The sequence below is a fragment of the Myxine glutinosa genome, chromosome 12 (genome assembly GCF_964187855.1).
Source record: "Myxine glutinosa chromosome 12, kmMyxGlut1.1, whole genome shotgun sequence".
NCBI lineage: Eukaryota > Metazoa > Chordata > Myxini > Myxiniformes > Myxinidae > Myxine > Myxine glutinosa.
In genome coordinates this window covers 20,762,781-20,779,736 of record NC_136272.1, presented here as the reverse complement: position 1 = coordinate 20,779,736, position 16,956 = coordinate 20,762,781, and the positions used below count along the sequence as shown (strand labels likewise).

The 16,956-nt window shown below is 50.8% G+C and overlaps 1 protein-coding gene across 1 annotated transcript; it reads right to left on the bottom strand.

The window, feature by feature from the left end:
• Positions 1-202: 202 nt before the first annotated feature.
• LOC137438133 (fos-related antigen 2) lies at positions 203-16,447 on the bottom strand. Its single transcript, XM_068133104.2, has 4 exons — positions 15,892-16,447; positions 11,339-11,569; positions 2,163-2,270; positions 203-2,011 (listed from the first exon to the last, which is right to left on the bottom strand). The coding sequence occupies exons 1-4, from the start codon at positions 16,015-16,017 to the stop codon at positions 1,616-1,618; spliced, it is 861 nt and encodes a 286-aa protein (XP_067989205.2). The 5' UTR covers positions 16,018-16,447; the 3' UTR covers positions 203-1,615.
• Between the last annotated feature and the right edge of the window lie 509 nt (positions 16,448-16,956).

The following is a 16,956-nucleotide window of genomic DNA, read 5'->3' as shown; positions in this document are numbered from 1 at the left end:
GTTAAGCGATATATATATATATATATATATATATATATAACCTCTCAATTTTGAGCTCTTTCAACTCGTGCAAGAATGAAAAGCTTACTTTTTTTATATGCTAGTATTTTTACCATGGGCTTCTGGTTAAGCCCCAACAACCTGTAAACATGACTTCATTACTATTGACTTTTGTTTGTTGCATTGAAACAGTGAAAAGTGCTTCAAAAAAGAAAATTCTTTATTTTTTTTCAAACATCAGAACTTGTGTTTCAACGGAATCGGCATCTGATTCAACTTTTTCTTCCAACTTTAAAAGATCAAAATAGAATTATATTCACAATATGACCTGAATTCAAGTAAATAAATAATGTCGTTAACTTTGATGGAATAAATATTGCAAATGTTGCTTTGCTTTCTTTCTTTTTTTCCAAGTTTCTTCAGGTACTTTTTGAAGAATAACTTAACTGTTTCCACGGTGTAAACAATCAGAGCAACTTTTGAATGAACAATAACCACCAACTCGACCTTTGGAAGTGTAAATATTACATCTTGAGAAGCTTCTTAGCAGTTCAGCAGGACATAAAGGGAAGAGATTATTCTAAAAGGTGGTGCAGGAAAAACACTTGTTTAAATTGTAATGAATTAATGAACTTCCATCAACATACGGAAATCTCCAGCTTTGTAATCAATCACCCAATAATATATTGAAATAGAAGGTAAGAGCTCAGAGGAACGCGCACTCGCCTCTAGGCCGTCTAGCCTAGGTTTGAATCTCGACCAAGCTATAAACTGTCCTCCAGGTGTTTCACATGCAGGGTGAGGCAACGATGCATGCCGGAGGATCCATGTGCCAGCAAAAGAACTGGTGGATATTAAATATCCCACGGTTTATGTCGTGAGGATTAGACAAGTCATTACCAGTACCCTGGCCAAATTTCTGCCACAGTGGAACGTCGGGCCCGGCCACCCAATACCAGACAAACAGACCAGAATCGTTCTCTGCAGCCGACAAGGTGGGAATAATTGGGGGCTTTAAAGAAGAAGAATCTAAGGTAAGAGTTGGGGTTTGTAGGACCACGGTGCATAAGAGATTTATTCAAGAGGAAAATAGAATGCTCAATATGTTTGTAGAACATGTGCTTCAGGATATGTATTATGAAAACAGCATTTTTAAACTTGTGCAATTAACCAATTAAGTAAGCAGAAATAAAAAGTTATTTTGTTTCGGTGAAAAGTTAAAAACAAACAAAAGTTAACCTATCAAATGTACCAAACGTTAATAGTACGTACACAGTTCCACACCTAAAACGCTGCAATGGAAAAGTCCATCAACAGGAAAAAGGATTATCAAAAATTATATTATTTGTAAAAATCATAAAAAATAATCTTCCATTCCGTCCATACTACAGCTGAGTGCAAACTTTCAGACACCAAAGTCTAATGAAACAATTGGTGTCTAACATCCTCCGGAAGAGACCAGAATTGTGCTCTTATAGCATTCAAGACAAAAAGCATTGTAGTGGAGCAATGCAGAAGAAGATGAAAAAACCCATCAGGGAATAAACTGTCAATCGTTTGATCTCGAAGTAAAGGCAGAGGAAGCTTGGGCCGCAAAGGCCTTCGGTGCTTGTGGTTAGAGCGCAAGCAAAGTGGCAGAGCTCAAGGATTCGGCCGATTGCTCAGTTCCGCTGCTGCTGGTCTGTCGGAAGGATTTTGCACATGTGAGGCCCTCGCTGCCTGCAACAGTTGTGTTGCTGGATATAAACAGGAAGGATGAAGGCGCCACCGAGGTCGCGTGGCGTGTCGGCGGCATGCAGGTTGCTCTGGAAGCCGACGAGGCAGTGACGGAATGTGTGCCCATGTCCATTGGCTCTTGTTTGATCGTCACGTAGGGTAGGCTGTTGTCGATGGGCATTTTACATTGTGCATGATGTGCCGCCAACAGGAACTCGAGGTGCTCTTTTTCCTTCCGTAGCGTGTTGATGATGGATTCGAGACTTTTCCGCTCTCCTTCAAGCTCTGATGTCTCCTGTTGTAGGAAAAGACCCATTTTATTTCAAAGATGGAAACGAAGCTACTTTAAAAGGATCATATTGTGACATGCCTCGCTGACGGTTGGCAAGAAATGAAAAACAGGAAGCGTCTTAAACGATGTTTGTGGGGAGTGCGACTGAGCTCACAAATTCCAGTTTGTCTGTGAGTTCTTTCCGCCGATTCCGACACTTTGCTGCTGCCAGCTTGTTCCGTTCACGTCTTATCTTCCTCTTGTCTTCTTCATTGGGACTCAGCTGTAAAACAAAAGCACCAAAATAGAAGGCCTTATTATATGGAAGACTACATCAAATTAGACAACAAAACACGAGCCCACAAAGGTTTCACACCAGTCATGGTTTCCATAAGAGCAATCATTGTTGGAAAGATTCCCAAGCTTGGGATGATGAATCGTTTTCTGTGTCTGGACAAGCCAGACTGACATTTTCGGTCTATACACCCCGGTCATGCAGTGTATTTGGCTTAGGATGGAAATGCAGGAAGATATCGTAACCTTCCCACACATTACCCCAAGGATGTTCTGGAATTTCAAATTAAGGATCTTGTCAGAGACATGTCAAGGAAGGGATGTTTTGGTTTGAGAGTAGGGGGAGAGGTTTGCAAAAAGCGAGTGAATTTGGCTTTGATAACCACAAATGCCAAGCAAAGGCCACACCCAGTGGCTTGGTCTTGCTCGGTACTTTGTCAACCCAGGCCGGTATCTGAATTGAAGTGCGGCACCTGTCTAGAACTTGTCTGTTGAAGATGATGGGATTTTTAAAAGCCCACTCATACAGGCCAGAGGCATTGCCAGGCTTGCAAAGAGAGAAGGCTACACCAAACCCTACCCCACGAGCCCAACCGCCCCACCCACAAACACTTCCTTAAAGTTCATAAACAATTTTTTTTTTCTTGGGGCTAAGTGAAGGAATCAAGTCTCAATTTATTTTGTGATAAATTCCAAACACTTTTTTTAAAGACATTAAAAACTAGTAGCTTGTTGGTAGGCCTGGCTTTTGGTAACCTCCTGACCTGCAATCTCTTCTGCATCAGTTTGTGATGTCACACTTTCCACCAAGAGCGTGAACAATTTTCTACTCTTGCCCTTCACATCTCAAGTTCCCATAATGGTTCATATTATTGATTTATAGGAGCTATTAGAAGTGGCAAAATTCCAGTCATTATCTTTTATTACCTATCTTCCAATATATTGATTATGGAAAATAGATTTCCTTTTGAGGTAACAAGGTGGCTTTACGATCTCCGAATGGCTCCAACTTATATCCCTGAACTCTACAAACGTTCAGCTCTTGCAAAGGTATTTGAAAAAATTGAAATAATAAAAATTTATTTAATAATAAAATAAAATAATTAATAATTAATAATAAAAACATAAATAAATGACAATAAAAACATAACAAATAAATAAATAATTTGAAAAACTTCAAGCAGATTTGTACTTCCTCAAAAACTCAGACAATTCTCTCTTTCTTCACTTTTCTATCAATGCAGCTCTTTTATTTAAGGCCTGGCCTCGATGAGGACTATATAGTCTGACTGGAGCCTTCAAAAAAAAAAAAAAAAAAACAGTTAGTCCTATTCGAATGATGAGGTGGTGTTTCTCTTGAACAAATATTGAGCGAGTCATGCAAACCAATATAATCTTCTTCCTCTCCTCCATAGTTGACGTGACACATCGTTGGAGTTTCCACCCGGCCTGAGAAGTTTCCACCCAGGCTGAGAAGTTTCCACCCGGCATGAGAGGTTTCCACCCGGCCTGAGGTTTGTTCCAGGCGAGTAAGCTGATGTTTCCAGGTGTTTTAATATCGCTCAGCGTAGCGGGACTGTGGTAAGATGAATAAATTGACGGAACACATTTACTTGATTTTGATGTGTAGTAAACGCAGATGTATCAAAATGTTAAGACGTTTAAGTCAAAAAATCCAAAAGAATCAGTCATTAAAATACATTTCCGCAAAGCTGCCAGGATGGCCCAGGAGGTATGCATGATCTCCTCCGACTTGCCTAGCCCGGGTTCGAATCCCGACCCAGCTTTAAACTGTCATCCTGGTGTTGCGCAAGCAGGGCGAGGCATCAATGTGTGTGTGCCATGCCTCGGATGGATGCCAAACAGGGTGTCCCGTCTGCCCGGATTAGTTGGTGGACGTCAAACATCACACAGGGTTGTCTGCCAAGAGTCGGCAAGCTATAGTCGGCACCCTGAACAAATTACAAATTCGTGCCATAACCTAGAGGGCATTGTAGCAGCGGCATAGCCGTGCCCCAGCAAATTGTACTACCTTCAACCATGTGCTGCATGAGAAAGAAGAAGAAGATTTTTTTCACATGTACAGCATTTTGACCAGACAATGACAATTATGCACCTGAAGGAGCTGTGCTCCCACATAATCGAAAGAATGGACGCGACAAAAAGCTGGAATTCGTCCGAGTTTCTTTATTGTCACAAAACAACTCCGGTACTCTGAAAAGCCCGTTTATCGGGCAGCAATATAATATTGTTGCGGATATGAGGATTGCATTTTTTTGATTGGGTGTATTGTAGTGGTAAATTGTTGTGTAACATTGGTTGGATATGGCCCCTCCTGCCTCCGGAGTTGTGTAAAGGTAAAAAGGGCGTCTCGGAAGTTAATTCCATGAAACACCACATTGAAGGACCCGATAAAACCCTTGTTCAGTAGCTTATATCTTATTATGTGTTTTAGAGTAAGGCCTTGTCGTCCATTAGAATGACACTCCATTGCACCGAATCAATTAAGAATAGCTCCCCTTCAATCATTCCATTTCCCAGCCAAACTCTCCATCTGTGGGTAAAGCAGTTCACAAGCGTGGGATGCACGCCCTCTCATTTCGCTGCGATAGTGAATATGTGCTCCGTGCCCTGTTTGAACAGGAGGGGCGGGGTCGCCCGGGAGAGGCAAGCCCAGGGCGCGCCACGAAGGGCGGGGCTGTTCAGCCCCATGCCCAAATAAGGAAACAAGCCCGTGGCTCGCCACGAGGGGCGTGCCGTCGGCGCCATGCCCAAATAAGGAGACAAGCCCGTGGGATTACCATACAAGGTCACGAAACAGAGCACGGGGGGGGAGGGCGGTACCAAAACCGAGGGGGGCGTGTCAGTACCGCGCTGGAGAGAAGAGAGAGGAAGGGAATACGAGCTGAACTGCGTGGAGAGGTACACGATAAAGAAAGGGTCCAAGAGAAAGCAGAGGAACTTTTACGAACGAGTTGCAAAGAGATACGGCAGATGAGTCCAGCCCCATTTCAACCAGCCGCGTGAAGCCCTGACGGGGCAGCGAGTGACCCTGCCGGCGTGCGCTGTAAAGCCGAATACCAGGAGCTGCCGGCGTGCGCTGTAAAGCGGGATACAAGGAGCTGCCGGCTCCCCGCTTCCCGCCCGGAGTGGACCTGCTCGCTGTGCCCTGTGATCCCACCTGCTCATCCTTTCCAGCCATTCCTGCCTGCAAGTTCCCCATTTGCGTACGTGAGTTCGTTTTGTTCGTGCTGTCCTGGGTAGTAACTAAGTCTGTATAAGCGAGTAATTTTCACTGTGTCCCCTGCGTTTTCATGTCCGTTGTAAATACCCGTGACTGCTCTTTTTGCTTATGTGTGTGTAAATAATAATAAACCCCGTTACTCTTCTGTACGTCTTCTTCTTCTTCCTCTTTGCATTCGTCGTCTTAGTCTTTTCCACATTGAGTATCTGTGGCGCGATACGGCCAACGTTTGGGTGAATCGGGTTTAGTCGGGGAACAACTGTTCGGTCGCGGAGCCTTCGCTCGGCAAACAACACCCTTAACCGCATACCGTAACAATATATACACACATTATCCCGGAGCGTTTGCCCGGGAAAGGCGAGAGGGGGCGTGGCCGGGCGTCCTGGCCACAGCCTGGCAAGTCGAGAGCGGGCGTGGCCAGGCGTGCCCGGGCGTCCCGGCCGAGGCCTGGCAAGTTGAGCGCGGGCCTGCCCGGGCGTCCTGGACGAGCCCGGCATGGTGATCGCTCCGCGTCCTTGGTAGGTGCAAGGCGATTGTGTAAACCCAGCGGTAGCCGCTACACACATCCCCCCAGAATCGACTTGCACCGGCAGGGTCAATTTGAGGGGGGTCCTGATGACCCGGCCGAAGCGACCCCTGGCGGGTCATGGGGGGGGGTCCGGTGTGGTGGTGGGCGGTCGGGTGGGGGGCACCGTGGAAGGGGGGCGGCCTCGCCGCGGCAGAAGGGCCAACCGTGGCGGTTGGTCGATGTCCACGTGCGCCGGCTTGAGGCGGTCCACCGCAATCCGGTCCGACCTGCCGCCGATGTCGATGACGAACGACTTGTCGTCCCGTCGCAGGACCCGGAAGGGCCCGTCGTACGGCGGCCGGAGTGGCCCCCGATGTGCGTCATGACGCACAAAAACGTACTCTGCTGTGCGAAGCGCTGGGGGGATGTAGGACTGGGGGTCACCGTGGTGGGATGTTGGCATGGAGGCAAACCGTCGGGCGGCCTCCTGGAGGTCCGAGCGCTGGTGAGCTGCGGACCAGGGACTGGTAGCGTCGGGCACGAATTCGCCCAGGATGCGTAGCACCTGGCCGTAGACAAGCTCGGCGGTGGCTGCCCGGAGGTCCTCCTTGGGGGCCGTGCGGAGGCCCAAAAGGACCCACGGCAGCCGGTCGGCCCAACCGCCGTCTTGAAGGCCGGCCATGAGCGCGGCCTTCATGGAGCGGTGGAATCGCTCGCACAACCCGTTGGCTTGGGGGTGGTAGGCCGTAGTACGGTGGAGCTTGACCCCCAGGTTGCGGGCGACTGCGCCCCACAGCTCGGAGGTGAACTGCGGTCCGCGGTCTGACGAGATGTCCGCCGGTGCGCCGAAGCGGGCGACCCAGGTGGCGATGAAAGCCTGCGCCACGTCGGCGGTGGTGGTGGAGACGAGGGGAATGGCCTCCGGCCACCTGGTGGTCCTGTCCACCATGGTGAGCAGGTGTGTGAACCCCCGTGATGGGGGGAGGGGGCCCACCAGATCCACGTTGACGTGGTCGAAACGTCGTTCGGGCATGGTGAAAGGTGCCAGCGGGGCCTGGGTGTGTCGGTGGACCTTGGCCTGTTGGCAGGCTGTACAGGTGCTGGTCCAATCGCGGACGTCCCGTCGAAGGCCGTGCCAGACGAATCGCGCCGACACCAGCTTCTGGGAAGCTTTCCGGCCCGGGTGGGAAAGGCCGTGGAGGGAGGCGAAGATGCGGCGTTGCCAGGTAACGGGCACGATGGGGCGAGGCTGGCCTTGGGAGACGTCGCAAAGCAGGACAGTGTCCGCGAAGGGGATGTCGGCCAGGCGGAGGCCCGTGTCCGCCGCCTGGAGGGCTTGCACCGTGGTGTCGGTGGTTTGGTCCGCCGCCATAAGCGCGAAGTCCACGCTAAGGTGGACCGCGTTCGCGCTGGCCCGAGAAAGACAGTCGGCCACGGCGTTGTTTTTGCCGGCGACGTGCCGGATGTCCGTTGTAAACTCCAACACGGCGGAGAGGTGGCGCTGTTGGCGGGCCGAACACGGCTCCGTGACCTTGGCCATTGCGTAAACCAACGGCTTGTGGTCGACGAACGCCGTGAAGGGTCGGCCCTCCAGGAGGTGGCGGAAATGTCGAATGGCCAGGTGTAGACCGAGGAGCTCACGGTCAAACGTGCTATATTTGAGCTCGTTCGGCCGGAGCTGCCGGCTGAAAAAAAGCGAGTGGCTGCCAAACCCCGTTCACCCATTGCTCATGTACGGCACCCACCGCGTAGTCGGAGGCATCCGTGGTGAGGGCGATGGGAGCATTGAGCACCGGGTGAGCGAGCAGTGTTGCGTCGGCGAGGGCCCGCTTTGAGCTTTGGAAGGCCGCGTCCATTGCTGCGGACCAGACGATGTCGTGCTTGGCCGGCTTGCCCCGGAGGGCTTCGTAGAGGGGCCGCATGAGATGAGCAGCGCAGGGCATGAAGCGGTGATAGAAATTCACCATTCCCAGGAATTCCTGCAGGGCCTTTATGGAGCGGGGACGCGGAAACGTGGTGATGGCCTCGACCTTGGTTGGCAGTGGCACGGCCCCGTTCTTGGTGATGTGGTGGCCCAAAAAATCAACGGCCATCGTGCCGAAGTGGCATTTGGCCGGGTTGACGATGAGGCCGTGCTCGCTGAGGTGCCCGAACAGTGTTCGGAGGTGGAGGAGGTGCTCGGCCCGGGACGTGCTGGCGACGAGGATGTCGTCCAGGTAAACGAAGAGGAACGGCAGGTCATGCAGCACGCCGTCCATCAAGCGCTGGAACGCCTGAGCCGCGTTCTTGAGGCCAAACGGCATCCGTAGGAATTCGAATAAGCCGAACAGCGTGATGACGGCCATTTTAGGGATGTCGGCCGCCCTGACAGGTACCTGGTGATATCCCCGTATGAGATCGATTTTTGAAAAAATGACCCGTCCTGCCAGACGGGCGGAGAAGTCTTGGATGTGCGGGATCGGATACCTGTCGGGGGTGGTAGCGTCGTTAAGGCGGCAGTAGTCGCCACATGGGCGCCAGCCGCCCCCTGGTTTTGGGACGATGTGTAGTGGCGAAGCCCACGCGCTATCGGAGCGCCGCACGATGCCGAGGTGTTCCAAAGCGTCGAACTCGGCTTTGGCCATGGCGAGCTTGGCTGGGTCGAGGCGGCGGACTCTGGCGTAGACCGGCGGGCCCGTGGTTGGTATGTGGTGCTCGATCCCATGTCGTACTGCGACGGCCGAAAACGTCGGCCGCGTGAGGGCCGGGAACTCCGTGAGCAGGCGAGCAAACTCGTTCGCCGCCGGGAGGGCGCATGCCAGCTCGGTCGGAGCGGAGCTGCTCAATGTGCATACCAGGGAGCTGAAGGTCTCGGCATTGATGAGGCGACGCCGTTGGACGTCCACCAGCAGTCCGTGTGCGCAGAGGAAGTCGGCGCCTAGCAGAGCCATGGGCACGCTGGCGGTTACAAAAGTCCAAGTAAAGCGTTGGCCGCCGAAGCAGAGGGTGACGTTGCGCGGGCCGAAGGTGCGGATGGCCGATCCGTTGGCCGCAACCAAGGAGGGGCCGCAAACCGCGGACTGCCTGTCCTGATCGGAGGCGGGTATGATGCTCAGTTGGGCGCCGGTGTCGCACAGGAAGCGCCGTCCGGACGCTTTGTCCGTGATGAAAAGTAAGTTGCCCGTGTGGCCGGCGCTCATGGCTGGTAATGAACGCCGGCCCGGCCGTTTCCCAGCCTGCCGAAGGTGCACGGGGGTCGGCATGTCCGGGCCTTCTGTCCGAACCTGGCATGATAGTAACACCACGCTTGGTCAGGTGGAGGCCCCGGTCGTCGTGCTGGAGGTGGTCGGCTCGGCGTTGAGGCCGCCAATTGCATCGGCAGTTCGGTCGTCGACCGTGCCGGGTGCTCGGGCACCATGGGCGTTGCGTCGGACGGCGGTGGGCCCCAGGTCGCTGCTGCAATGCGTTGGCCTGCCGCGGAGATCTTGTCGGCTTCCCTGGCGAGGGCGCGGGGATCCGTGATCGTCGTGCTCGCCAGGGCGAGGTGTACCGGGCTAGGCAGCTGACGGAGGAACAGCTCCCGGAACAGGAATGCCGGAGAGTGCTCGCCGAGCAGCGAAAACATGTAGTCCATTCGCTCGGACGGGCGCGTGTCGCCGAGCTCGGGCAGGTCGAGCAGGCGCCGTGCGCGTTCCGCCGATGGGAGGGCGAAAGCGTCGAGGAGGAGCTTTTTAATCGCGCCATATTTGTCAGTGGCTGGCGGGCTCTCGAGGATGCTCAGGGCGCGGGCCGCGGTGGCTGAACCGAGCGCTGCTACCACATGGTGGAAGCGGGTGTCGTCGGCCGTGATGCCTCACAGGGCGAACAGGGAGTCCGCCTGGGCGAACCAAACCGCTGCGTGAGCCTCCCAAAAGGTAGGCAGTTTAAGGGCAACTGCCGTGTCCATGTCGGTAGGTCACCAATGAAGGAGCTGTGCTCCCACGTAATCGGAAGAATAGACGCGACAAAAAGCTGGAATTCGTCCGAGTTTCTTTATTGTCACAAAACAACTCGGGTACTCTGAAAAGCCCGTTTATCGGGCAGCAATATATATACACACATTATCCCGGAGCGTTTGCCCAGGAAAGGCGAGAGGGGGCGTGGCCGGGCGTCCTGGCCGCGGCCTGGCAAGTCGAGGGCGGGCGTGGCCGGGCGTGCCCGGGCATGCCCGGGCGTCCCGGCCGAGGCCTGGCAAGTTGAGCGCGGGCCTGCCCGGGCGTCCTGGACGAGCCCGGCATGGTGATCGCTCCGCGCCCTTGGTAGGTGCAAGGCGATTGTGTAAACCCAGCGGTAGCCGCTACACACCTATGTTTCAGATTTTTTTTCTCAACACTAAGACTAGTGAACCCATTCATTCCTTCCTTTTTAAATTTTAATTTGTTACATTTCCATCCCTGCATTATATATCTTATCTTACTATAATTCACCAAATGTCCGTCTGTCCGTTCGAAGGTACCGCAAAAACGGCTGAACTGATCGTAACGATATTTTGGATGGGTATTCCTGGGACCCCTGGGAGTAAAATAGGCTATATTGTTTTTCAAATTTTTCCAATTTTTCCAAACACGATGGAATAATATTTACCGATAAGAACAGTGATGTGGCTTTTGTTGAAATTCTACAAATACTGTTTTTTCTACGTACCAGGAGAGAGTAGATCGACTCCTGACGAGCTCTTCCTATATAAACATACGGCTCTGAAGTAACACGGCAGCGTGTGAAAAGCGACTGAGAAACAGGTGTAGCAGCCGCTTCCGTGTTACAGATTCGGCGCGCACTCTTCACACATAAATGTGCGACAGAGAAAGACGTGTGGCGGCCACTTCCGTTTTGCAGAATTCAATCTTTTTTTCAAAATGGGCGCCATGTAATGTTTAGATTTTGATGATTTGCGTGTGATATGATTCAACGGATGTTTATATGAATCGTTTAAAATAAAAACGCCTTCAATTTCCGATATTTTGCCTTTTCATTTGGGCCTCCCAATTGAAGCCCTGCCCATAGGGCGGGTACCGTTGCTAGTAATAATAATAGCTCATTATCATAATGCTACTGCGTAGATTATTGATCATGAAAAAAACAAACCCTAAAGCCTCGTGAACCCACCGAATTAGGTTCTTAAGTCCAAGGAGGCCATGTGAATATTGACCTCAACCTGAGGAACCAACGCATCAAAACCTCAAGTGATTATTTCACAAAGCAAATTTTGCTGATGGTTCATGAGTCTATGGAGATGCACACTTCCTGTTTGCTGGATCCACCCAAAGCTAAAACCATGTGCACCTACCTGTTCATCACGTCTCCTCCTTCCCCCACTTGAAACGCATGCCGAGCGGATTACTCCTGGCCGTGCCGTGGGGTTGCCGCCCGGGGAGAAAGGTCCATGCAGCGCGTGTGGCCCATGAGGCCTAACGAGCGATTGGATGACGGACGGCTGCACCATCCACTGCATGTCCTGGCTGCCCGTGATGGCGTTGAGTGTGGGCACGAAAGACCGTGCCATTTCTGCCGCGTGTTCCTGCAGAAAGCACAGTTTGTAGCGCAAGATGAAAATACATGCTGCAATATCTGGCCTTTCTGCACTTATTTCAAGTTCTGATCTTTGGGCCTGCTGCTTGGCATAAAAAGGCAATTAGGGATATTAACAAAACTGCTTTATCTCCAGACACAACCTTTTTACAACAATTTTATCCTTTCAAATAAAAAATGTATTTTCTTTTCCTACTCCAATGTTTAGCCTGATGAAGCCTGGTGTTGGCTTAGCGGTTCGGGTGCCGGTTTGGGATCCTAGGATCCTGGGTTCGAATCCTGGTGATCGCTGAATTAACACCAGGGGGGTTGACTCAGCCCGTCATCCCTCTGAGGTCGGCAAATTGAGTACCAGCTCACTGGTAATTCCCTGTGTGTCAGAAGAGGCGACCAACAGGGTTGGCGGCAGGAAGGGCATCCGGCTGTAAAACATTGCTCCAAAAAAAGGGGACCACGGTGCCCAAAAAAAGGCCAACCCTGCTCTGTGGGGAAAAATGGCCTTTAAAGGTGGCTTGTTCTTACTCCTATGTTTAGCCATGGATTTGAAGGCCATCTACATATTTCACTAGCGGGGTCACCCGTGGGATTCCCACGGGTGACCCCGCAAGTTTGCATTGACGTTCGTCGATGGACTCGTTCGCCCGTCTCATTCGTTTTCTTGCTACATCCTGTTCAAGTCTGCGTTCTTCATCGATCGTCTCATTCATTTTGGAAATAGAAGTTTCCACGCAGCGCATGAATTGTCACGATCCTCAAGAGGAATTTGTCTCGTAATCATCAAATGATAAATGGCAAGTAAATTACATTGTGAAAATTTAATATTTCAAATAGACCTATTTAAAGTGTATGCGCAAATAACTAATAAATAAAAAAACGAAGAAATATGTCTCGGTAATTTCCTGAACTCGGTAATTTCTCGGTAATTTTACTTCCGGCTAAAATTGTTGAATGAAATAAAAACGAAGAAATATATGTCGTTTTGTGACGACTGTCATCAAAGGTAAACGGTGAATTCACTCGGTTTATTCGGTTCGGCTCGGTTTAAAGAAAAAGCGATAATGTCGAAATGTTGACGTCTGTGTCATGTTGGGCGGTGTATGATACTTGTTGGCTGTTGGGCGGTGATATGGTGTATTTTTAAAAATATATCTCTGCGTTTTCCCGCGTTGCTGACACCGAGTCTAAAACCATGATGGTGAGTTATATTGGAGATAAAGGCGTGAGAGAGACTCAATGGCCTTGAAGTTACAGGCATTTGAGAATTCATTTCGTTCTATAAACGGCAACTTTCATCGGATTTTCTTCTCGTTTTTTTCAACCGAGTCTAAAACTATGTTAGCGACTGTGAAAAATGAAATGATATATCGAATTTAAAATAGATATCGACACATTGCCGTCGGTGTCATGTTGGGCGGTGTATGATACACCATGACGCGATTTAAAAAAATATATCTCTGCATTTTCCCGCGTGTGTGGAATGTTTGTGGAAAATTAAAGATTTCAAATAAACCTATTTAAAGTGTATGCGCACATAACTAATAAAAAAAACGAAGAAATATCTCGGTAATTTCCTGAAACGATATGATTGTAGTATTCAAAGATGTGTTAGGAAATATTAAAATTTTAACATTTTTGCCATACCAACCGGTGGTATGAAAATCGGATGGGTCACACAGATTTGCGAGACTTCCTTCTGGCCTGGGTTTGAATCTCGGCCCAGCTCAGAACTGTCATCCTGGCATTCCATATGTATTCATCAATGCGGGTGCCATCCCTCGGATGGACGTTAAACTTTGCGTCCTGTCAGCTGGCATTGGATGTTGGACGTTGAAGATCGCAAGGTGTCATTCGTAAAGAGTAGGCGAGCTATCGCCGGCACCGTGAACAAATTCGAACTTCCTGCCCTGATTGACGCTGCTGAGAAGGCAAATGGAAACCACCCAACGTAATCCTTGCCATGAGGCTGGGCTTGGCAGCACTGAATCTGCCTTCGGGCAGAGCATTGGAGTTATACAGTGACACTAAATGCTGTAACTGGGATATACAAGGTACTTTGATGTAGAAAGAGGCCATTTGTCCCATCATGCCCGTGCTATATCAACGTCACGTTAATTCCATATGCTGGTTTGTTTACCTGTTATTAGTAAGGGGAGCAGACAGGTATAAGGTGTATTTATATATATATATATAATGCTTTATAGACTTCTTTCCCTCCCTCTATCTTCCTTGTTTTCGATCTCTTTCGGCGATTAGTCACTTCGAGGACACTCAAACGTGATAGCGACGTAGTTGTGATAACGTGATTCGTTTGAGTCAGCAGTCACCACGGCAAGCACTCTTCAAAGTTGGCCCATATGTCTTGTTACTCTGTGTACTTTGTGTACCCCCCCCCCCCCCCCCCCCCCCATTGAACTTTACTCTATCGACTACACAAATGGCAATCAAGTATCGCTTTTTTATTGATCAACAAATGACGAAACAAAAACGGATTGGTATATTATTTGTGAACAATGGGTAAAAACTTATGGAACACCCTGCCTCCATCCATCCATCCATCCTACAACAATCCATCCATCCGACACCAATCCATCCACCCTACACCCATCCATCCGACACCAATCCATCCATCCTACACCAATCCATCCATCCTACACCAATCCATCCATCCTACACCAATCCATCCACCCTACACCCATCCATCCATCCATCCACCCTGCACCAATCCATCCATCCACCCTGCATCCACCCTATACCCATCCATACTACACCCATCCATCCACCCTGCATCAATCCTACACCCATCCATCCGACACCCATCCATCCATCTTACACCAATCCATCCATCCACCCTACACCCATCCATCCATCCTGCATCCACCCTACACCCACCCTGCATCCATCCATCCATCCATCCACCCTACACCCATCCATCCACCCTACCCCCACCCATCCATCCATCCATCCACCCTACACCCACCCTGCATCCATCCATCCATCCTACACCCACCCATCCATCCATCCACCCTACCCCCACCCATCCATCCATCCATCCACCCTACACCCATCCATCCACCCTACACCCACCCATCCATCTATCCACCCTGCATCCATCCATCCTACACCCACCCATCCATCCATCCACCCTACACCCACCCATCCATCTATCCACCCTACACCCACCCATCCATCTATCCACCCTACACCCACCCATCCATCCTCCCTGCATCCATCCATCCATCCATCCACCCTACACCCACCCATCCATCTATCCACCCTGCATCCATCCATCCATCCACCCTACACCCACCCATCCATCCATCCACCCTACACACACCCATCCATCCATCCACCCTACACCCACCCATCCATCTATCCACCCTACACCCACCCATCCATCCATCCACCCTACACCCACCCATCCATCTATCCACCCTACACCCACCCATCCATCTATCCACCCTACACCCACCCATCCATCCACCCTGCATCCATCCATCCATCCACCCTACACCCACCCATCCATTCATCCCACCCTGCATCCATCCACCCTACACCCACCCATCCATCCACCCTGCATCCATCCATCCATCCACCCTACACCCACCCATCCATCCATCCCACCCTGCATCCATCCACCCTACACCCACCCATCCATCTATCCACCCTGCATCCATCCACCCTGCATCCATCCATCTATCCATCTTACACCCGTCCATCCACACCCGATTCGACCCCAAGGACGCAAGTCATGACATCGTCATTGAAACTACCTGTACCTGACCATTCTCGAGACAATACATTCGTCTTCCACCTGAATGCTAACAACAGCAACGACAGGTCACCATGAATCATCGCTCACGTCTTGTAAACATCCTTCATCGGTTTGATGGTCATTTCAAACATGTCATCTACTTGTTTGTATATCGAAGTAGTTCAACATGACCCAGACATGTATCTTAACATTCGTTAACAACAAGTTCGGATCTCGATACACAATATGGACTCCGAAGCGATTGGTCCTCGACACAGAAAGGGTTAAACTGGCAGACGGACCATCAGCTGGGTGTTCGTCTCTTCTTAACATAACATGAAACCTTATGAATGTAATGCATGTATGTAATATATTTATGTATGTATTTATTTATTCATAAATTTGGACACCGGTGACGTCATAAACCCCCCCCCCCCCCCCCCCTCCTTCACCCCGGATCAATCACCGAAGCCACACTCATGGCGAAAGTGTTGAAGAAACGAAACTCATGCCATGGAGTGCACAGGTGTGAGTGACGCGTACAGGTGGGACCCGCTCACCTGTCCGAAACTCGCTGGGCTGGACGTGCTGGAGTACGAGTCGTTCGAAAGACTCGGGGACGCGACCGAGGAGACGTGAAAGCGACACGCGCCCTCGTATTCCGACCCGAACTCGGTTTTGTACATGGCTGAAGGAAGTTTGTCGGTGTCGTCTCCACCGTCGATACTCCTCGTTAAAGCAAAACGTCCTCTTCCTCCTTTCAGGGTCTGTTTCTACCTTGTACCCGACCCCTGGCCCCCACCCCGACACCTCATGCGCGTCCGACCGTGCCCTTAGTGATTCAGGCCACTGGCATGGGAAGTGCCTTTTATCGGCACCGCCTGGGCGGGGCGACGACCCGTGGCCGGGCGGGGCGACGACCCGTGGCCGGGCAGGAAACGTGGGCGCCGAGCGAGGGTAGGGGGAGGGGTTGGGGTTCGGAGACTGAGGGTGTGAGTCGAGCACGGAGTGGCGTTTGCAGACCGCTCGAAGACCCCCACTATGACTTCTATCGTGCGATGCAGGAACGTTTCGGGAGAGGTGCGCCCTCTCATCGTGACGTACGTGACCAAATATGGTGCTGTCGCCTCGCGCACCTTGGAGGGAACCCCGACGCAGGCGCACCGTGCTTCAGATGCCTCGTTATGAAAATAAAATATAAACTCCGGATCGATCACTCAAAAGTATCTCGATACTTCCAGACGGAATGTTTGGAGGTTTATTGGAGATTCCGGAGAGACTGATCGATCTGCACCTTCCGTCCATTGCACGCGTCTCCTTTTGCAATTCCGCTTACCTGAGAGTAAGAGTTACCGCTCGCATTATTAGGCGACTACTTATAGTGGGGAGCTTGTGAGACATGTTTGGGAAGGACAAAGGAAAGGCACACCTTGACTTATAAATGCCAATGTCGTGACAAGGTGCAGCACCTGCGACCAGAACAAACCACCAATTATACATGCGATTACAGCACAACTACAATACAACATATACCTGGATTCCATGGGCATGAACCATCACTCACACCCACCGAGGTTGTAACAATTCCTTTTCACCTTATCAAATCATCTCATTTTCAACTTCCT

Excerpts from the sequence above, each read along its gene's own strand:
- LOC137438133 (XM_068133104.2), bottom strand. The coding sequence starts at position 16,017 with ATGTACAAAACCGAGTTCGGGTCGGAATACGAGGGCGCGTGTCGCTTT. Across the intron at positions 11,570-15,891 it reads GCCCAGCGAGTTTCGGACAG|GAACACGCGGCAGAAATGGC; the intron begins GTGAGCGGGTCC and ends TGCTTTCTGCAG. Across the intron at positions 2,012-2,162 it reads TCACAGACAAACTGGAATTT|GAGACATCAGAGCTTGAAGG; the intron begins GTGAGCTCAGTC and ends TTCCTACAACAG.